The 19,846-nt window shown below is 25.9% G+C and overlaps 1 protein-coding gene across 2 annotated transcripts in view; it reads right to left on the reverse strand.

Annotated features, from left to right (window-relative positions):
* Nucleotides 1-18,056, reverse strand: part of LOC111428724 (homeotic protein distal-less-like) — a 102,933-nt gene extending 84,877 nt beyond the window's left edge. For both annotated transcript variants that reach the window (XM_071197207.1, XM_071197206.1), the window contains exon 1: nt 17,255-18,056. In XM_071197207.1, coding sequence (XP_071053308.1) covers nt 17,255-17,564 — 310 coding nt within the window. In that variant the 5' untranslated portion in view covers nt 17,565-18,056. The remainder of the gene's footprint in view (nt 1-17,254) is intronic.
* Nucleotides 18,057-19,846: the final 1,790 nt, after the last annotated feature.

A 19,846-nucleotide genomic window follows, 5' to 3' on the forward strand; every position in this document is an offset into this window, starting at 1 on the left:
TTAAAGGTTATCGAAAAAATAGTTCTTCACTTTAGATGTCATAACAGAATTAAGTATTCTTGGAGATTAAGAAATGGGCTTTATTCCAAATTAAAGCTTAGAGTTGGTAAAATTTTAGTAAATCATGTCTGGTTCATTTATGAAGGTTTTTATACCAAATTAAAGTTTCCTCTTTCAAATGATGTGTAACACTTAATAACTTTGTATAGAAAAAAATTTTGAATTAAAGTTATAATCTTCATCATTATCTAAACTAATAAAAATAATTGTTAACTTTAAAACACCATAACTCGGTTAATCATGGAAATTAAGAAATTATTTTTCTTCAAATTAATGTTTAAAGTTTCTGTTTTAAAATGATGTATTGTTATCGAAAATTTTATTTGGAAAATTTTCCGGAAATGTTGCTTTTTTGATTTCAACCTAATCTATGATGAAAATTTGTTGAACTTTATTAAATCAGACCTGCTTGATTTGTGAAGGTTAAGATTTGAGTTTTATACCAAATTATAGCTTAAAGTTTCTTCTTTCCAATGATATATAACACTCAATAACTTTATATAGAAAATTTTCCAGAAAACTTGTTAAAGGAATGCTGCAATTTGAATTGCAATCTAAACTAATTAAAAACTGTTAACTTTAAAACCCCATAACTTAGTTATTCATTGGAATTATAAAATTATTTTTGCAGGGGATTAAAGTTTAGAGTTTCTGCTTTAAAATGATGTATTGGTATCGTATATTTTATTTGGAAAATTTTCAAAAATTTTTGATTTCACGAAAATGTTCTTTTTTTGATTTCAACCTAATTTATCAAGAAAATTGGCTAAACTTTAATAAATCAAATCTCGTTGATTTATGATCGTTAAGAAATGATTTTTATACCAAATTAAAGCTTAAAGTTGCCTCTTTCAAATGATGTATGACACTCAATAACTTTATATAAAAAATGTTCCAGAAAATTTGTTGAGAAAATGCTGCAATTTTAATGACAATTTAAAGTAATTGAAAACTGTTAACTTTAAAACCCCATAACTTAGTTATTCATTGGAATTATAAAATTATTTTTGCAGGGGATTAAAGTTTAGAGTTTCTGCTTTAAAATGATGTATTGTTATCGTATATTTTATTTGGAAAATTTCCCAAAATTTTTGATTTTACGAAAATGTTCTTTTTTTGATTTCAACTTAATTTAACAAGAAAATTGGTTAAACTTTAATAAATCAAATCTCGTTGATTTGTGATCGTTAAGAAATGATTTTTACATCAAATTAAAGCTTAAAGTTTCCTCTTTCATATGATATATTGCACTCAATAATTTTATATAGAAAATTTTCCAAAAAACTTGTTGAAGGAATGTTGCAATTTTAACCACAATTTAAACTAATTAAAAACTTAACTTTAAAATACCATAAAGTAGTTATTCATGGAAATTATACAATTATTTTTGCATGAGATTAAAGCTTAGAATTTCTGCTTTAAAATGATGTATTGTTATCGAATATTTTATTTGGAAAATTTTTCAAAATAACTTTTTTACGAAAATGTTGCTTTCTTGATTTCAACCTAATCTATCAAGAAATTTGGTGAACTTTAGTAAATCACACCTCGTTGATTTATGATCGTTAAGAAATGAGTTTTATACCAAATTAAAGCTTAAAGTTTCCTCTTTCAAATGATATGTGTCATTTAATAACTTTATATAGAAAATTTTCCAGAAAATTATTGAAGGAGAATGCTGCAATTTTAATCACAATTTAAACTAATTAAAAACTTAACTTTAAAACAGCATAAAGTAGTTATTCATGGAAGTTATACAATTATTTTTGCATTAGATTAAAGTTTGGAGTTTCTGCTTTAAAATGATATATTGCTATCGAATATTTTATTTGGAAAATTTTCCAAAATATTTTTTTACGAAAATGTGGTTTTTTTGATTTCAACCTCATCTATCAAGAAAATTGGTTAAATTTTAGTAAATCATACCTCGTTGATTTATGATCGTCAAGAAATGACTTTTATACCAAATTAAAGCTTAAAGTTTCCCCTTTCAAATGATATGTGACATTCAATAACTTTATACAGAAAATTTTCGAGAAAACTTGTTGAAGGAATGTTGCAATTTTAATCACAATTTAAACTAATTAAAAACTTAACTTTAAAACACCATAACGTAGTTATTCATGGAAATTATAAAATTATTTTTACATGAGATTAAAGTTTAGAGTTTCTGCTTTAAAATGATGTATTGCTATCGTATATTTTATTTGGAAAATTTTCCAAAATTTTTGATTTTACGAAAATGTTCCTTTTCTGATTTCAACCTAATTTATCAAGAAAATTGGTTAAATTTTAGTAAACCAAATCTCGTTGATTTATGATCGTTAAGAAATGATTTTTATACCAAATGAAAGCTTAAAGTTTCCTCTTTCAAATGATATATGACGATCAATAACTTTATATAAAAAATTTTCCGGAAAATTTTGTTGAAGAAATGCTACAAATTAGTCAGAATTTAAACTAGCAACTACTTTAAGATATCTTAACAAGGTTATTCTTGAAGGTTATTAAATGAGTTGTATACAAAATTAAAGGTTATAGTTTTCTCTTTTCAATGATGTATACCATTTTTAGCCGATTTTATCACAGAGATTTTTTTTAAAGAAATGTATCTATTTTGACCATAATTTGTAACACGCTATATATGTATACCTAAAAAAAGTTTTTAAATAAACACTTGAATGTATAATTAATATGATTTTGCTTGGATACGAAGGTAATTAGTTGACGAAGCAGTAATTGCGAGTTGATTTATTCTATGGCAAACTCGTGTTAACTTCAGTACGAATTTCTCACGTACTAGAACTCTAAGAAAATTTATGACACCGTTTAATGTTAACTAAAAGATCTTCGCGTTATTTCTTTATTCAATTTGAAATTAATGCTAATCGTAAAGCCCTATTTAAGCTCTATCTTTTAATTGAAGCAATTTATCGATAATCCAACATATTTAATTAAAACCAATGAGAATTTTATAAATATTAAGATCGAATAAAAACTTGACCAAGAATTTCATAGCAATTTAAAGATTTCTTTTTGTATAAAAACATCTTTTTTATCTGTTTGTAAACTGAGAAAAATCCGACCTAATCGATATCTAAAAATGGTATAAAGCGTCGTTATCATGTCTCGTTCGAATAGAAAAACCGTGAAAAAAATCCGTCTGAATTTGTCAGTAAAGCGCCGGCACGCGAAAGCTCTACGCCGCACGGGAGCTTTTTCCATAAACCATTTCCAGCGCAACAGCAAGGCAAAGAAGTTTTTACGTTCAATCGGATTTGGTTGAAACATTTGCGCGTTTTCTGCGGCGGCGGCGGGCGCCACTTATAAAAAAAATTTACTTTACAACTCTTCGTCGTCAAACTAGATTCAACAAGCAACCTCTCAAATTGGAAACCTGTCATTCGTCACGCGTTCGAATTTTTTTGCACCTTCGCGAAAGATTCAAGTCGACGAAAAGAAGCCGATTCCGCAAGTTAAAGAAAAATAAATTCAAAAAGAGACGAAGAACAAGAAAAAAGGGAGTTAAGTAAAAAATAAAAATCAAAAAAGAAAGAAATGAGAAGAAAAAGGAATAAGAAGAAACACAAACCGGTGATTCAACGAGTCCGTTTCGATATATATTCTTTTATTTTCGTTAGAAGAAGTAGTTCGAAAAGACGTCGACAGGTTCAATGAGAGAGTACATTTTCCCATTGGACGAAGGCGACCTCTACATAAAGACGTAAGTTCCCACTGCGTTCAGGAATCTTACCAATGTTCGCGTCGCCATACGGGAATTCCACCATTTGATATGTTTATTATAAATCGAGAAAGCTTATTGCTTCGATTTTACGGTATCACAATTTATTGTAATCGATAATTAACCTTACTTCTAATAGCGTCAAATGTGCAAATTATAATTTATCATTATTGCCGTTTATAAGAACTTTTACGAGCGATTTTAAATAATACCAAGTGAATTCTAATTAATTAACTCATAAGAAATTATTTTCAAAAAGTTTCTTATAGCTTTTATATCACAGATAAAACTCCGATTTGATTAACATTAAACTATCTTTATAATCGAACGATGATGTTTTTTGAAAGTGTTTTAAAGATGAGAATGAAGATGACAATGAGTGTGTCAAAATAGTTCAAATCGATTGAAAACATCTTCCTATTACTCAACAAGAACGAATAAGCAAAAAAAACTTAAAAGAAGTATTTTCCAGAATATTCTAAAGATTTAGAACGTTGGAAAAACTGAATAGTGTGAGTCAAAATTGTTCTAATTGCTTATAAACAACCCCACGATACTTAATAATGGTTATTCTGTAAGAAAACTGTTTCTGGTGAATTTTGAAAGTGTTTCAAAGATACTATAAAATAAAAATAGCTTCTTGGTGTATGTCGAAATAGTTCCAATCGATTGAAAACGTCTATTTATAACTTAACAAGAATGAATAATCAAAAGGAACTTAAAGAAGTGTTTTCCAGAAAATTCCAAGGATTTTGAATGTGGGAAAAACTAATTGGTGTGAATAAAATTTCTTCTATTTGCTTATAAACAACTCCAGAGCACTTAACGATGATTTCTTTATAAAAAAAACTGCTTATGGTGTCTTTTGAAAGTGTTTCTAAGATACTATAAAATAGAAATAGCTTGTTGGTGTATGTCGAAATAGATTTAATTCATTGAAAACATCGTTTCATTCATTAAACTGATTGGTGTGGGTCAAATTGTTCTAATTGCTTATAAGAAATTATTGTAATCTGTTGTCTTTATTGTAAATCCCGGTTATCATCGAATCTTCCTCAACATTACTGTTTTTCAAGTTGCGAAAAAAATTTTAGTAGAAGATTTTGTCAATATGATAAAATGTGAGAAGATAATTGGTTGCTGCAATATCAGTGACATTAAAGTGATGAGTAATTTTCTTGACTTAAGTTCAAGAAGGTTCAACATTGTCTTCGTTTAGAGCTTAATAATATCATATGTATAGATAGATAACAGCGATTGTTGAGGTATAATCTTGAAAAGTAGAGATATTTAGTCAAAAAACCGAATATCTTTAAAATTATAGAATTTTTCACCTAATAGAAAATATCAATACATCATTAAAAAATTATAAATCATAAATTTACGTAAAGCTTAAGCGACTTTAATAGGTGACTTCGAACTTTAATTTGATCAACAGATTAGTCCTGAATTTCCATAAATACGATCAAAGCGAGCGTTTAAAACTTAAGTTCAAATTTGATGTTCAAAACCAATGTATCTTTAAAAAAATCATAACTAATGAACTGATAGAAACTCAGAAATAACTATTATATCAAGTTAAAAAGGAGATTTCAAGCTTTAATTTGATGTATAGATCATTCCTGAATTCTCAAAAATACGGACAAAGCGGATGTTTAAAGTTTAAGTTCAAATTTGATGTTCTTTAGTTGAGTTAAAATCAATGTATTTTTAAAAAATCATATCTAATGAACTTATAGAACCTCAGAAATGACTATTATATCAAGTTAAAAAGAAGATTTCAAACTTTAATTCGGTGTATAGATCATTCCTGAATTCTCAAAAATACGGAAAAAGCGGATGTTTAAAGTTTTAATTCAAATTTGATGTTTTTTCGTTGAGTTAAAATCAATGTATCTTTGAAAAAATCATAACTTATGAATTTATAAAAACTCAGTAATGACTATTATATCAAATTAAAAAGGAGATTTCAAATTTTAATTTGATGTATAGATCATTCCTGAATTCTTAAAAGTACGAAAAAAGCAGATGTTTAAAGTTTAAGTTCAAATTTGATATTCTTTAGTTGAGTTAAAATCAATGTATCTTTAAAAAAATCCTAACTTATGAATTTATAAAAACTCAGAAATGATTATTATATCAAATTAAAAAGGAGATTTCAAACTTTAATTTGATGTATAGATCATTCCTGAATTATCAAAACTACGGACACAGAGGATGTTTAAAGTTTTAGTTCAAATTTGATGTTTTTTCGTTGAGTTAAAATCAATGTATCTTTAAAAAAATTATAACTTATGAATTTATAAAAACTCAAAAATAATACTTATATCAAATTAAAAAGGAGATTTCAAACTTTGATTTGATCTATAAATCATTCCTGAATTTTTATAAATACGGACGAAGCGAACTTTTAAAATTTAGGTTTAAATTTGATATTTTTTCATTGAGGTGGAAATCAACATTTTATTAAAAAAACGTAACTTTCGAATTTATAAGAATTCATAAGTAAGGAGATTTTAAACTTTAATTGCGTTGAATTGAAATTCAACATTTCTTTAAAAAAATCATAATAAATGAATGTTTGAAACTTAGAAATGAGTATTGATAATTACGATCTAGAGGATTTTTGAAATATAATAAAAAATTTGTAAAAATGTGTTTTCTTCAAGATTTCTAGGTTTTTCCAAGTTATGCCATATTCGAATGTCTTTATTAAATATGTATCAAGTACTAGGTTCAATCATTAATTGTCATCTTGAACCAATCGAAATGATAATGTAATGTTAATGCATAAATAATTTTAAGACCTGTTATAATAATAATATTAGAAAAAAATTTGTACATTCCATTATTGTTTTCATGCGGATTTCTCATTATTACATCTTTACGTGACCGTCCACTTTATAAAATGGAATCTATTTAAAAATTAAAATGAACGACTGCAATAAGAACGACTTCATCCATATTTGATCTAAACTAATTTATATTCAATAAAAGAAAAAGGCTTTGTTTTAATACAAGTTTAATTTCTTTTTGTTTCATGTATATGAAGTTAAGTAAAGTTGGATTTTTTTATTAAAGTAGATTAACTTATTTTTATAACCAACTTAAAGATTAACATTTTTCCTAGAATAATTTTTCAAAGCAATAAAACTTTGATAGGCGTTTTTATTGCACGCTTCGCTTATTTGCATGGATATCGTTAAACATCGAAACGCCCGGCGGCGGGGTCGTTTCTTTATGAATTAAACATTACTTTAATTCGCGGGTTACGTTTTCCGCCCGATATTCGAATCGAGATTAAAACCGTCTCACAATGTTTTTCCTCAGCCGCACATACAATTTTCAGCGCGGTAAAAGGCTCTTGTAAACAATAAAAAAAACCAAGGTTGAAAGCTTAATGCAATTCTGCGGTTTGCGCTCGAATCCATCGATTGCGAACAACTATGAACAACCGTTTTGCGGTTTTCTTGATCCATTTTCTAATATTTTCGAGTTTCCAAAAAAATTCACAACTACAGTTATATATCTTTGAATCATGCTATGTATTTTTGAAACGTAGGAGTAGGAAGAAGAAATTTTAGGTTTGTGTAATTCAATTAAACACTTATTTAAGCTCGTTAACCAAGAATTCTTCTTTCAAAAAGAATTTTTTCTTTAAACCCATTTTTTATTAATACATTAATCTTTCTTAGAAACAATTGGTTTTAATCCAAACCGCACTGCGACAAATAACTGAATCGCAACTTTGTTTATTTTTGTGTCTCCTTTAAATTGGGGTGTCATCTGTAATTACTGGCAAGTCAGAGAGTTTTGTGCCCCACACGAAGAGAGAACGAAATGTCGCTGAAGTGTTCGTTTCAGTCGGTTCTTTTGAAGAAATCCCGCAAACACTGTAAATTACACGGTCCGAATGTTAAAGTTACAAATTGTTATATTAATCTTAGTCTCTTTTCCTGTTTCTCCTACATGAATATGTATATCTCAACCGGTGTGACTCAGTTTGTAATACGCCGTCGACCAAGTATTTTTTTATTAGTTTCCGCTAGAAATCTAAGTAACTGAAGAATAAAGAAAACCCGATTTATCGTCGTTTCTACATAGAAAGTAACTAAATCGAAAAGATACGATCTGTACATACATATATTTATTTAAATTCGAGATGATCAACTACGTCAAGTAGAGGTTGTTTTTCGCACTTGATACAACTTTAAATATACAAACCGAATTAATGAGTGTCGGTAATGATTGGTATGCAGATTAAGAGAGATTAGTTCTACTTAAGTAACGTTTACTCCTAATGGCAATTAAAAAAAACATCATATAACAATAACAACATATACAACTTTATCAGAAAAACTTAAACAAAACAACAAAAAAAACGTAATTAGAAAGGAATCAACAAAAACTATTTTCCTTAAAACACTTAACACCCAATTAAACTAAAACCAAAAAGTTCGAGAAAGGCTCTTAATCGTACTTATCCTGATAGTATTTTCCTTTTAATTCGATTCTTCCTTGTGAAAATTACTTTCTCCGTTGTCTCATAAACTAAACGTTATAAATAATTCATTACAAATTAATCGTGACATAAAAGAATCCTAAAACATAAACAAACAAAACCAAACTCTAAAAATAGGCTTCTCAAATTACAGACCAATTTGTCAACTGACCTAAATATACTTTTGTGATGAAGCGTACACACAGTGAAAGAAATGGTTTTTGTTCCAAGCTTCAAGTCCCAAAAACGTCAAAAGTAATTAATCTTCTTTCCCCCACTTCGATCTAGATATGAAAGATACAAAGACCCCGAAAAAAACCCAATAAATTGAAGTGCCTTTTTATTACTATAAGAAGAAGGAATTAAATTGATCTATAACTGGTTAATATAGTGGGCGTGAACGCGTGGTGCGCCCTTTTTCTTCATCGACTTTTTGGGTTCATCCGATTCCTTTGGGTTGAGATAACGTGATGGAGAAGTGATCGTTTATGGGTTTTGTGAAGTTTTTAAATTTAAATAATTTATATATCAAATTAAAGTTTCAAGAAGAATTAGTCCCAAACATTCATTTGTTATGATTTTTTTAAAGAAATGTTGATTTTGAATTCAACGAAAAAACATCAAATTTGAACTAAAACTTTAAATGTTCGCTATATCCGTATTTCTGAGGATTAAGAAATGATTTATTGATTAAATTAAAGTTTAAACTCTCCTTTTTAATTTGATATAATACGTAGTTATGAATTCCTATAAATTCATGAGTTATGTTTTTTAATGAAATGTTGATTTTCACCTCAATAAAAAAATATCAAATTTGAACCTAAACTTTAAAAGTTTGCTTCGTACGTATTTATAAAAATTCAGGAATGATCTATAGATCAAATCAAAATTTAAAACCTCCTTTTTAATTTGATATAATAATCATTTCTGAGTTTTTATAAATTCATAAGTTATAATATTTTTAAAGACACAGTAATTTTAACTCAACGAAAAAACATCAAATTTGAACTTAAACTTTAAACTTTGGCCGTATTTTTGGGAATTCAGGAATGACCTATGAACCAAATTAAAGTTTGAAATCTCCTTTTTAATTTGATATAATAGTCATTTCTGAGTTTCTATCAGTTCATTAGATATAATTTTTTAAAGAAACATTGATTTTAACTCAATTGAAGAATATCAAATTTGAACTTAAACTTTAAACACCCACTTTGGCCGTATTTTTGGGAATTCAGGAATGACCTATGAATCAAATCAAAGTTTGAAATCTCCTTTTTAATTTGATATAATAGTCATTTCTGAGTTTCTATAAGTTCATTAGATATGATTTTTTTAAAGATACATTGATTTTAACTCAATTAAAGAATATCAAATTTGAACTTAAACTTTAAACATACACTTTTTCCGTGTTTTTGAGAATTCAGGAATGACCTATACGTCAAATTAAAGTCTGAAATCTCCTTTTTAATTTGATATAATAATCATTTCTGATTTTTTATAAATTCATAAGTTATGATTTTTTTAAAGATACAGTGATTTTAACTCAATTAAAGAATATCACATTTGAACTTAAACTTTAAACATCCGCTTTATCTGTATTTTTGAGAATTCAGGAATGATCTATGCATCAAATTAAAGTTTGAAATCTCCTTTTTAATTTGATATAATAATCATTTCTGAGCTCCTATATATTCATTACTTATGATTTTTTTAAACTTACGTTGATTTTAACTGAATTAAAGAATATCAAATTTGAACTTAAACTTTAAACATCCGCTTTATCTGCATTTTTTAAAATTTAGGGATGATCTATACATCAAACTAGAGTTTGAAATCTCCTTTTTATTTTGATATAATAGTCATTTCTGAGTTTCTATAAGTTCATTAGATATGATTTTTTTAAAGATACATTGATTTTAACTCAATTAAAGAATATCAAATTTGAACTTAAACTTTAAACATACGCTTTTTCCGTGTTTTTGAGAATTCAGGAATGACCTATACGTCAAATTAAAGTCTGAAATCTCCTTTTTAATTTGATATAATAATCATTTCTGATTTTTTATAAATTCAGAAGTTATGATTTTTTTAAAGATACATTGATTTTAACTCAATTAAAGAATATCACATTTGAACTTAAACTTTAAACATCCGCTTTATCCGTATTTTTGAGAATTCAGGAATGATCTATGCATCAAATTAAAGTTTGAAATCTCCTTTTTAATTTGATATAATAATCATTTCTGAGCTCCTATATATTCATTACTTATGATTTTTTTAAACTTACGTTGATTTTAACTGAATTAAAGAATATCAAATTTGAACTTAAACTTTAAACATCCGCTTTATCTGTATTTTTGAAAATTTAGGGATGATCTATACATCAAACTAAAGTTTGAAATCTCCTTTTTATTTTGATATAATAGTCATTTCTGAGTTTCTATAAGTTCATTAGATATGATTTTTTTAAAGATACATTGATTTTAACTGAATTAAAAAATATCAAATTTGAACTTAAACTTTAAACATACGCTTTTTCCGTGTTTTTGAGAATTCAGGAATGACCTATACGTCAAATTAAAGTCTGAAATTTCCTTTTTAATTTGATATAATAATCATTTCTGATTTTTTATAAATTCATAAGTTATGATTTTTTTAAAGATACATTGATTTTAACTCAATTAAAGAATATCACATTTGAACTTAAACTTTAAACATCCGCTTTATCCGTATTTTTGAGAATTCAGGAATGATCTATACATCAAATTAAAGTTTAAAATCTCCTTCTTAATTTGATATAATAGTCATTTCTGAGTTTCTATAAGTTCATTAGATATGATTTTTTAAAGATACATTGATTTTAACTTAATTAAAGAATATCAAATTTGAACTTAAACTTTAAACATCCGCTTTTTCCGTATCTTTGAGAATTCAAGAATGATCTATACATCAAATTAAAGTTTGAAATCTCTTTTTTAATTTGATATAATAATCATTTCTTAGTTTTTATAAATTCATAAGTTATGATTTTTTTAAAGATACATTGATTTTAACTCAACTAAAGAATATTAAACTTGAACTTAAACTTTAAACATCCGCTTTTTCCGTATTTTTGAGAATTCGGGAATGATCTATACATCAAATTAAAGTTTTAAATCTCCTTTTTAACTTGATATAATAGTCATTTCTGAGCTCCTATACGTTCATTAGATATGATTTTTTTAAAGATACATTGATTTTAACTCAATTGAAGAATAGCAAATTTGAACTAAAACTTTAAACATCCGCTTTATTTGTATTTTGAGAATTCAGGAATAATCTATGAATCAAATTAAAGTTTGAAATCTCCGTTTTAACTTGATATAATAGTCATTTTTGAGTTTCTATAAGTTCATTAGATATAATTTTTTTAAAGATACATTGATTTTAACTCAATTAAAGAATATCAAATTTGAATTTAAACTTTAAACACCCACTTTGGCCGTATTTTTGGGAATTCAGGAATGATCTATGAATCAAATTAACGTTAGAAATCTCCTTTTTAATTTAATATAATAATCATTTCTGAGTTCCTATAAATTTATTAGTTATGATTTTTTAAAGATATGTGGATTTTCAACTCAATGAAAAAATATCAAATTTAAACTTAAACTTGCTTTTTCCGTATTTATTAGAACTAAGAAATAAATTATTCGTAAAATTGTACTATTCACAGGGAAATTAAAATCATTTTATACTAGTAAGTATAATGCGTTATCTAGTAAAATTTTTGAAAAATGTTTTAAACAAAAATTATTTCTGATTTGATTCTAAATAAATATTGTTTAAAGATTTTTTTAGTAAAACCCTTCATTATCAATATAATCTCAAAAATATCAATTTTTGTATCAAAGTGTAGCGCCATCTAACAAAGACATCAAAAATTTGTATTAAAAGAATCGGTTTTAAATCAAATTTTAAACAAATATTATACCAAACATTACGATTCGATTCATAAAATCGTTCGACTTGAATTGTACTGTTCACAGGGAAACTGAACCCTCTTCTTAGTTAGCTCATAGCGCCATCTAGTACAAATATTGAAAAATGTTTCAAATAAAAATTATTCCTAATATAGTACTAAACAAATGTTATTTGAAAATTTTTTTGGTATAACTCTTAATTATTAAGATAATCTCAAAAATATAAATATCAATTTGGTTGGACGCAAATTAGGGCTACCATATTTCGACCTTATTCCCCCGGATCGAGTTAACAGGATGAAGTCGTAATCCATCTTCTGGGTTACCTCTTAATAATAAAAGAAGAAAATCCCAGAAAAGAGCAAAAAATTTTAAGAAGATTGTGTGTGTACAAAAAGATTGGGGAGGATTAAAAGATTATAAACTTTCCAGTCTGGTGATCGACGACATAAAGATGGAGCTACCGTTTTCACTAATTCATAATGTTTTAAAAAAAAATATCTCTTTAGTAATAAACAAACAAAAAATTTTTGTTTTTGTCATTTAAAAAATTCTACAGACGTCAATAGGAGACGAAAATTTAAAAAATAAACAAATATAAATAAAATAGAAATACATTTCTCGTTTCTTCGTCATTTCTATTATTAAATATCTCGAACATGTACTTTAAACATACTTGAAATGGAAATAAATCATTGAGCGACGGTAAAACTAACCATCACGCTTTTTGATGTCGATAATAAATAATAATCTTAGAACGTTGTCGTCCGCCGCGCAAAAACATTTTCCATTAAAAAAAAATTTAAACAAGACAAGAAGATAAATTATACACAAAAGGGCATTGTCTATAAGATACACAAGGTAATATAAAACGACCGAGATGAAAATGCAACAAGTTTGGGAACGGAATGTGCCTCTTATCTTTTATTGTATCGGTAGTGTTTCGTTGCTGGAAGAGAAAGTCTGACAATTGTAAAAAAAATAAACAATTATGATATAATAAGATGTAGGTCAGGTATTTAAATGGAAAATGTTTGCTTTTAAATAAACTATTTAGTACACTAAAAAAATCATTAGATTTAATAGTTTGTTAATACTTAATTGAATACCAATTATTTTGATTTATTGTTTTTAATAATCTATCATAAATCATTATTGATTTAATCCTTTTCCGTATCGTTTTCAATTGAAACCAATATTTAACGTTGTATTTATCGCAAGAGAAATGATTGTACTGAATCATTTATGTTGATAATCAATTTATTAAGTAGTGTAAGAATTTTTTAAGTATTTATATAATTATAATTTAAATCAATTAAAAATACGAAGTATTACAGAGATATGTGATTAACTATTTTTTATTGCCACATAAATAAAAGAATGGACATAAATACATATTTTTTATGTGATATAAAACAATTCACACAACAAAAATTTTAAATTAACACTTTTAATTTATTAGGTTAAAAGACATCTTTATAAATATCAAATTTATAAATATCATATCTCTTTTATTTCGAAGAATTAAAATATGATATTTATCTTAAATTGTAGTTTGAAATGTTTACTTCAAGATGATATATAATAATATTTGGGTTGGATAAGAAAATCATTGACAAAAATACACACTAAAAATTACTTAGGTTATAAGATTTTCTTAAAAATACAAATTTATAAAAAATGATATCTCCTTTATTTGGAGGAACTCAATAATGATACTTATCTTAAATTAAAGTTTGAAGTGTTTACTTTAAAATGATATATAAACATTTTTGGGTTAACTAAGAGAATTATTGAGTAAAAAATTATTAAAGTAACCACTAATAATTAGTCAGGTTATAAGATATTTTTATAAACACTAATTTAAAAAAAATCATATCTTCTTTATTTGGAGGAACTCAAAAACGATATTTATCTTAAATTGAAGTTTGAAATGTTTACTTCAAGATGATATATTATAACATTTGGGTTGGATAAGAAAATTATTGAGAAAAACAATTTTTAAGCGAACACTAAAAATTAGTTAGATTATAAGATTATCTTAAAAATACAAATTTATAAAAAATAATATCTCTTTTATTTGGAGGAACTCAAAAACGATATTTATCTTAAATTAAAGTTTGAATTGTTAACTTCAAGATGATATATAATAATATTTGGGTTAGATAAGAAAATTATTGAGAAAAGCAATTTTTAAGCAAACACTAAAAATTAGTTAGGTTATAAGATTTTCTTAACAAGACAAATTTATAAAAAATGTATATCTCCTTTATTTGGAGGAACTCAAAAATGATACGTATCTTAAATTAAAGTTTGAAGTGTTTACTTTAAGATGGTGTATAATAATATTTAGGTTGGATAAGAAAATTATTGAGAAAAGAAGTATTTAAGCGGACACTAAAAATTAGTTAGGTTGTAACGCATTTTTAACAATACAAATTTAAAAAAAATCATATCTCTTTTATTTGGAGGAATTTAAAAATGATATTTACCTTAAATTAATATTTGAAATGTTTACTTTAAGATGATACATAAAAATTTTAGGGTTGGATAAGAAAATTATTTAGAAAAGAAATGTTTAAGCAAACACTAAAACTCAGTTAGGTTAATTAAAAAAAAATCATATCTCTCTTATTTGGAGGAATTTAAAAATGATATTTACCTTAAATTAATATTTGAAATGTTTACTTTAAGATGATACATAAAAATTTTAGAGTTGGATAAGAAAATTATTTAAGCAATCACTGAAAATTAGTCAGGTTATAAGATACTTTTATAAACACTAGTTTAAAAAAATCATAACTTCTTTATTTGGAGGAACTTAAAAACGATATTTATTCTAAATTAAAGTTTGAATTGTTTACATTAAGATGATGTATAATAATATACGGGTTGGATAAGAAAATTGTTGAGAAAAGAAATGTTTAAGCAAACACTAAAAATTAGTTAGGTTAATTAAAAAAAATCATATCTCTCTTATTTGGAGGAATTCAAAAATGATATGTACCGTAAATTAATATTTGAAATGTTTACTTTAAGATGGTATACAAAGATTTTAGGGTTGGATAAGAAAATTATTGAGAAAAAAATTATTTAAGTAAACACTAAAAATTAGTTAGGTTATAAGATATTTCTATAAACACTAATTTAAAAAAATCATATCTCCTTTATTTGAAGGAACTCAAAAATGATATTTATCTTAAATTAAAGTTTGAAATGTTTATTTTAAGACGGTGTATAATAATATATAGGTTGGATAAGAAAATTATTGAGAAATAAGATTCTTAAGCAAATACTAAACGTTAGTTAGGTTATAACACTTTTTTAAAAACACAAATTTATAAAAAATCATATCTTCTTTATTTGAAGGAACTCAAAAACGATATTTATCTTAAATTAAAGTTTGAAATGTTTACTATAAGATGATGTATAATAATATACAGGTTGGATAAGAAAATTATTGAGAAAAAAAAATTTAAGCAGACACTAAAAATTAGTTGGGTTGTAACGCATTTTTAAATATACAAATTAAAAAAATCATATCTGGTTTATTTGGAGGAATTCAAAAACGATATTTACCTTAAATTAATATTTGAAATGTTTACTTTAAGATGATATACAAAGATTTTAGGGTAGGATAAGAAAATTATTGAGAAAAAAATTATTTAAGTAAACACTAAAAATTAGTTAGGTTATAAGATATTTCTATAAACACTAATTTAAAAAAAAATCATATCTCCTTTATTTGGAGGAACTCAAAAATGATATTTATCTTAAATTAAAGTTTGAAATGTTTATTTTAAGACGGTGTATAATAATATATAGGTTGGATAAGAAAATTATTGAGAAATAAGATTCTTAAGCAAATACTAAACGTTAGTTAGATTATAACACTTTTTTAAAAACACAAATTTATAAAAAATCATATCTTCTTTATTTGAAGGAACTCAAAAACGATATTTATCTTAAATTAAAGTTTGAAATGTTTACTATAAGATGATGTATAATAATATACAGGTTGAATAAGAAAATTATTGAGAAAGAAAAAATTTAAGCAGATACTAAAAATTAGTTGGGTTGTAACGCATTTTTAAAAATACAAATTAAAAAAAATCATATCTCTTTTATTTGGAGGAATTCAAAAATGATATATATCTTAAATTAATATTTGAAATGTTTACTTTAAGATGATTTATAAAAATTTTGGGGTTGGATAAGAAAATTATTGAGTAAAAAATTATTAAAGTAAACGATAAAAATTAGTTAGGTTATAAGATATTTTTACAAATAGGTACTAATTTTTAAAAAAATCATATCTTTTTTATTTGGAGGAACTCCAAAATGATATTTATCTTAAATTAAAGTTTGAAATGTTTTCTTTAAGACGGTGTATAATAATATATGGGTTGGATATGAAAATTAATGAGAAAATAAATATTTAACCAAACGCTAAAAATTACTTATTATGAAGGAATTATGAATTAAAAAATGATATCTATCTTAACTTCAAGCTTAAACATCTTCTTTAAGGTGGTGTAATATAATATATATGTTTGATGAGAAACTTATTGAGAAATTAATTATTGTGCAAATTAATAAAATTGATTAGATAAATAAATAATTTTTTCTTTTAAACGAATAATCACACTAAAATTTTTACAGTTATAGTTGAGTATTAATAATTTAGTACAAGTTTAAGTCCAAAAAGCCATCGACAAACTTTAAGGGGTTCCAACCAACTTTTTTTCATCAATTTTACCTTGCAACTTAAGAAGATAATCGTGTTATAAGCACATCACTGAAACAATTCCACAACTTTTTCGTTTCAAAATTTTCGATTTTTATTGAAAACAAAATTATTTACCTTATTATCTGAAGTGTTTTTTTATTTGTAACGTTTAATTTATTATTTTAGCCTCTTTTTTAATACTTTTTGAAGTTTATCGATGGTTTTTCGCTGAAAAACAATTGAATCCAAAAACAACTCACCATCATCTTTTGGTGATGGTGGACAATTGCTCGCGTAAGATCCCAAATGATATCCCGTATACGTATTTTGATGCATAGGCGGAAAAGGATAAGCTCCAAGAGCACCTCTAGGGCTCGGAAAACCCGTATCATGGGCACCCGGAGGTCCTCCGTGAGCATTTCCCGCTGGTGAGTTAAAGTGATGTTGATACGACGTCCGAAGGGGTCCATAACCGTGTTGTTGAAGTTCGATGAAAGCACTCTTTGATACCGGCGTTGAATTATTACTTTCGTGGGGCGTCGGAGGACCTATGTGACCCTCCGCGGACATCGTCGGAGTTCCCGGTGGATCCTCATTGGGCCCCCCGAAAGGGGAACCCAAATCCGTAAAGTTCAACGTGGTGAAAGGTTTGTTATCCACCTTGATAAAAATATCCGATGAGTTGAACTGAATTGTTTCAAATCAAATCAAATTGTTTTCAATTAAATTTTATTTAATTTTTAAAATAACACTTTAAGCACCAAGAAGCACTAAATAATATTCGAAGAACTGATTGTCACCGACACCGAAAATTTAGATTACTAATTTATATTATTAGTAAATAACTCCGACGATAACGTTAAAAGATCACGAAAACCGCGCGCACTGATAATACATGTAATTCACACTATAATCGTTCGAAAATCATTCGAGAGAGGTTAACCCGAAAACAAATTACACGAAATTGAGTACATATGTCGTTTCTTTTTATTATTTTTTTTTTTGATCGTTCAACGGTTACGTAGAAAATTACTCTCAAACACAACCATCTACTTCCTACGAGTGTAGGTACTATAATGAAGAATAATCATATAATAGTCGGCTTGGAAGGAGTTGCCTTCTTTCGCCGCAAGGTTTCGCTACACTGCAGCGGTACCAATTCGAAACGACGCCCACTCGATCTCCCATTGGCCGGAAACCTGTTTTGGGTGGTCGTAAAACTCGTTTTAGTGCCGGTTTAACCAGTTCGAGGCGGGATTTAAACCCGACTCCGATACGCCGAACTACGCCCATTACAGACTTCCAGGCGCTTGTGTCATTTTTAAGGTTAGGTTGTGTTGTTTTGGTGCTCCTTCTATGAAATTCGTGGAAACCTAAAGTTACAAGTATAAAACAAGTGATGTGCTGAATTTCTTCTTTTTTAATCTGCCTGTATATGTATATTTGTGCGCCCATAACTTAAAAGTGATAATATAATATATCTATAAAAATGTGAATGAATTATTGTTTATTACGAATCTGTTTTATTTTAATTTATAAATAAAATGTCTTGGAATTTTTTGATTTTTTTTATTAAACGTGATTTATTAAAATATACAATGAAATGTTTTATATTATAAGGTAAGTTAATTTATTATTCTTAATTGTGGGTTTTAAAAATATCAACACTTAATTAATCATTAAAATTTTAAAATGAATATGTTAAAATTATCAATTTAATTAATTCTTTATAGTTGTAATATTTAATATAAATATATAAAAAATATTATATATATAATATTTATATATATATCTAATTATCAATTTTATATACATATATATATATATCTGTATTTAATATGAACCTAACATTGTTGCGTATCGGCTTTATATATATATATATATATATATATATATATATAAGGTGTTGAATACGAAAAACCTTCTTATTTTTAATTTTATCGAAAAAAGTTAATCTTGATAAAAAGTTTTGCTAGTTCTTAGAGTAAGATTAGGATAGAAACATTTAACATATTTTATACGCGGTGTTATTTCCATATCTTTGCAAATAAATGCACGTTACTCTTGTACCATTTAAAGTTTTTTCAATTTTCTGAACACCGCGTATAAAATATGTTAAATGTTTCTATCCTAATCTTACTAGCAAAATTTTGTATCAAGATTAACTTTTTTCGATAAAATTGAAAATAAAAAAGTTTTTCCTATTCAACACCTTTTCCGTGGACATACTGTATATATATATATACATATATATGTACAGAGTGTTTAGAAATTGGCGGACTCTGAATCGAAAATCTGAATGTTTTTCTACTATGTTGCCAAATCTGTTTTTCATGAAATATGATAATGAAAAAATGTTAAAAACAAAGTTTAAAGCTAACGAAAATAACTTCAAACTCTTTTTAACTCAAAAAAACTAGTTTTCAAAATTCTTTTTATTATAAATTACAGCTTATTTATCAACAGATATTGAATATTAATAATTATAGGTTTAAAAAAAGACAACTTTTTCCTCCGAAAATGTTCTATATTAAATGGTTAGAAACTTTGTTACTCTTAAATTCAATCATATCTATAAAAAACCCCAACAAAAATCATGAAAAACTCGAACTATGCAAGCTATATTTGAATATGATTTACCTTAACCCTGATATGATGTTTTAAAAAGTAATAAATTGAAAAAGTTTTTTAAAACATTGAGGTAAATCCTGATATGATTTTTTTTGTGTTTTATGTATAGTTCGCATAGTTCGAGTTTTTCATGGTTTTTGTTGTGGTTTTTTGTAAATATGATTGTGATTAAGAGTAACAAAATTGTTGACTGAAGATGGTAGGTGATCCCAAAACGTCTC

The sequence above is a fragment of the Onthophagus taurus genome, chromosome 7 (assembly GCF_036711975.1).
Source record: "Onthophagus taurus isolate NC chromosome 7, IU_Otau_3.0, whole genome shotgun sequence".
Lineage (NCBI taxonomy): Eukaryota > Metazoa > Arthropoda > Insecta > Coleoptera > Scarabaeidae > Onthophagus > Onthophagus taurus.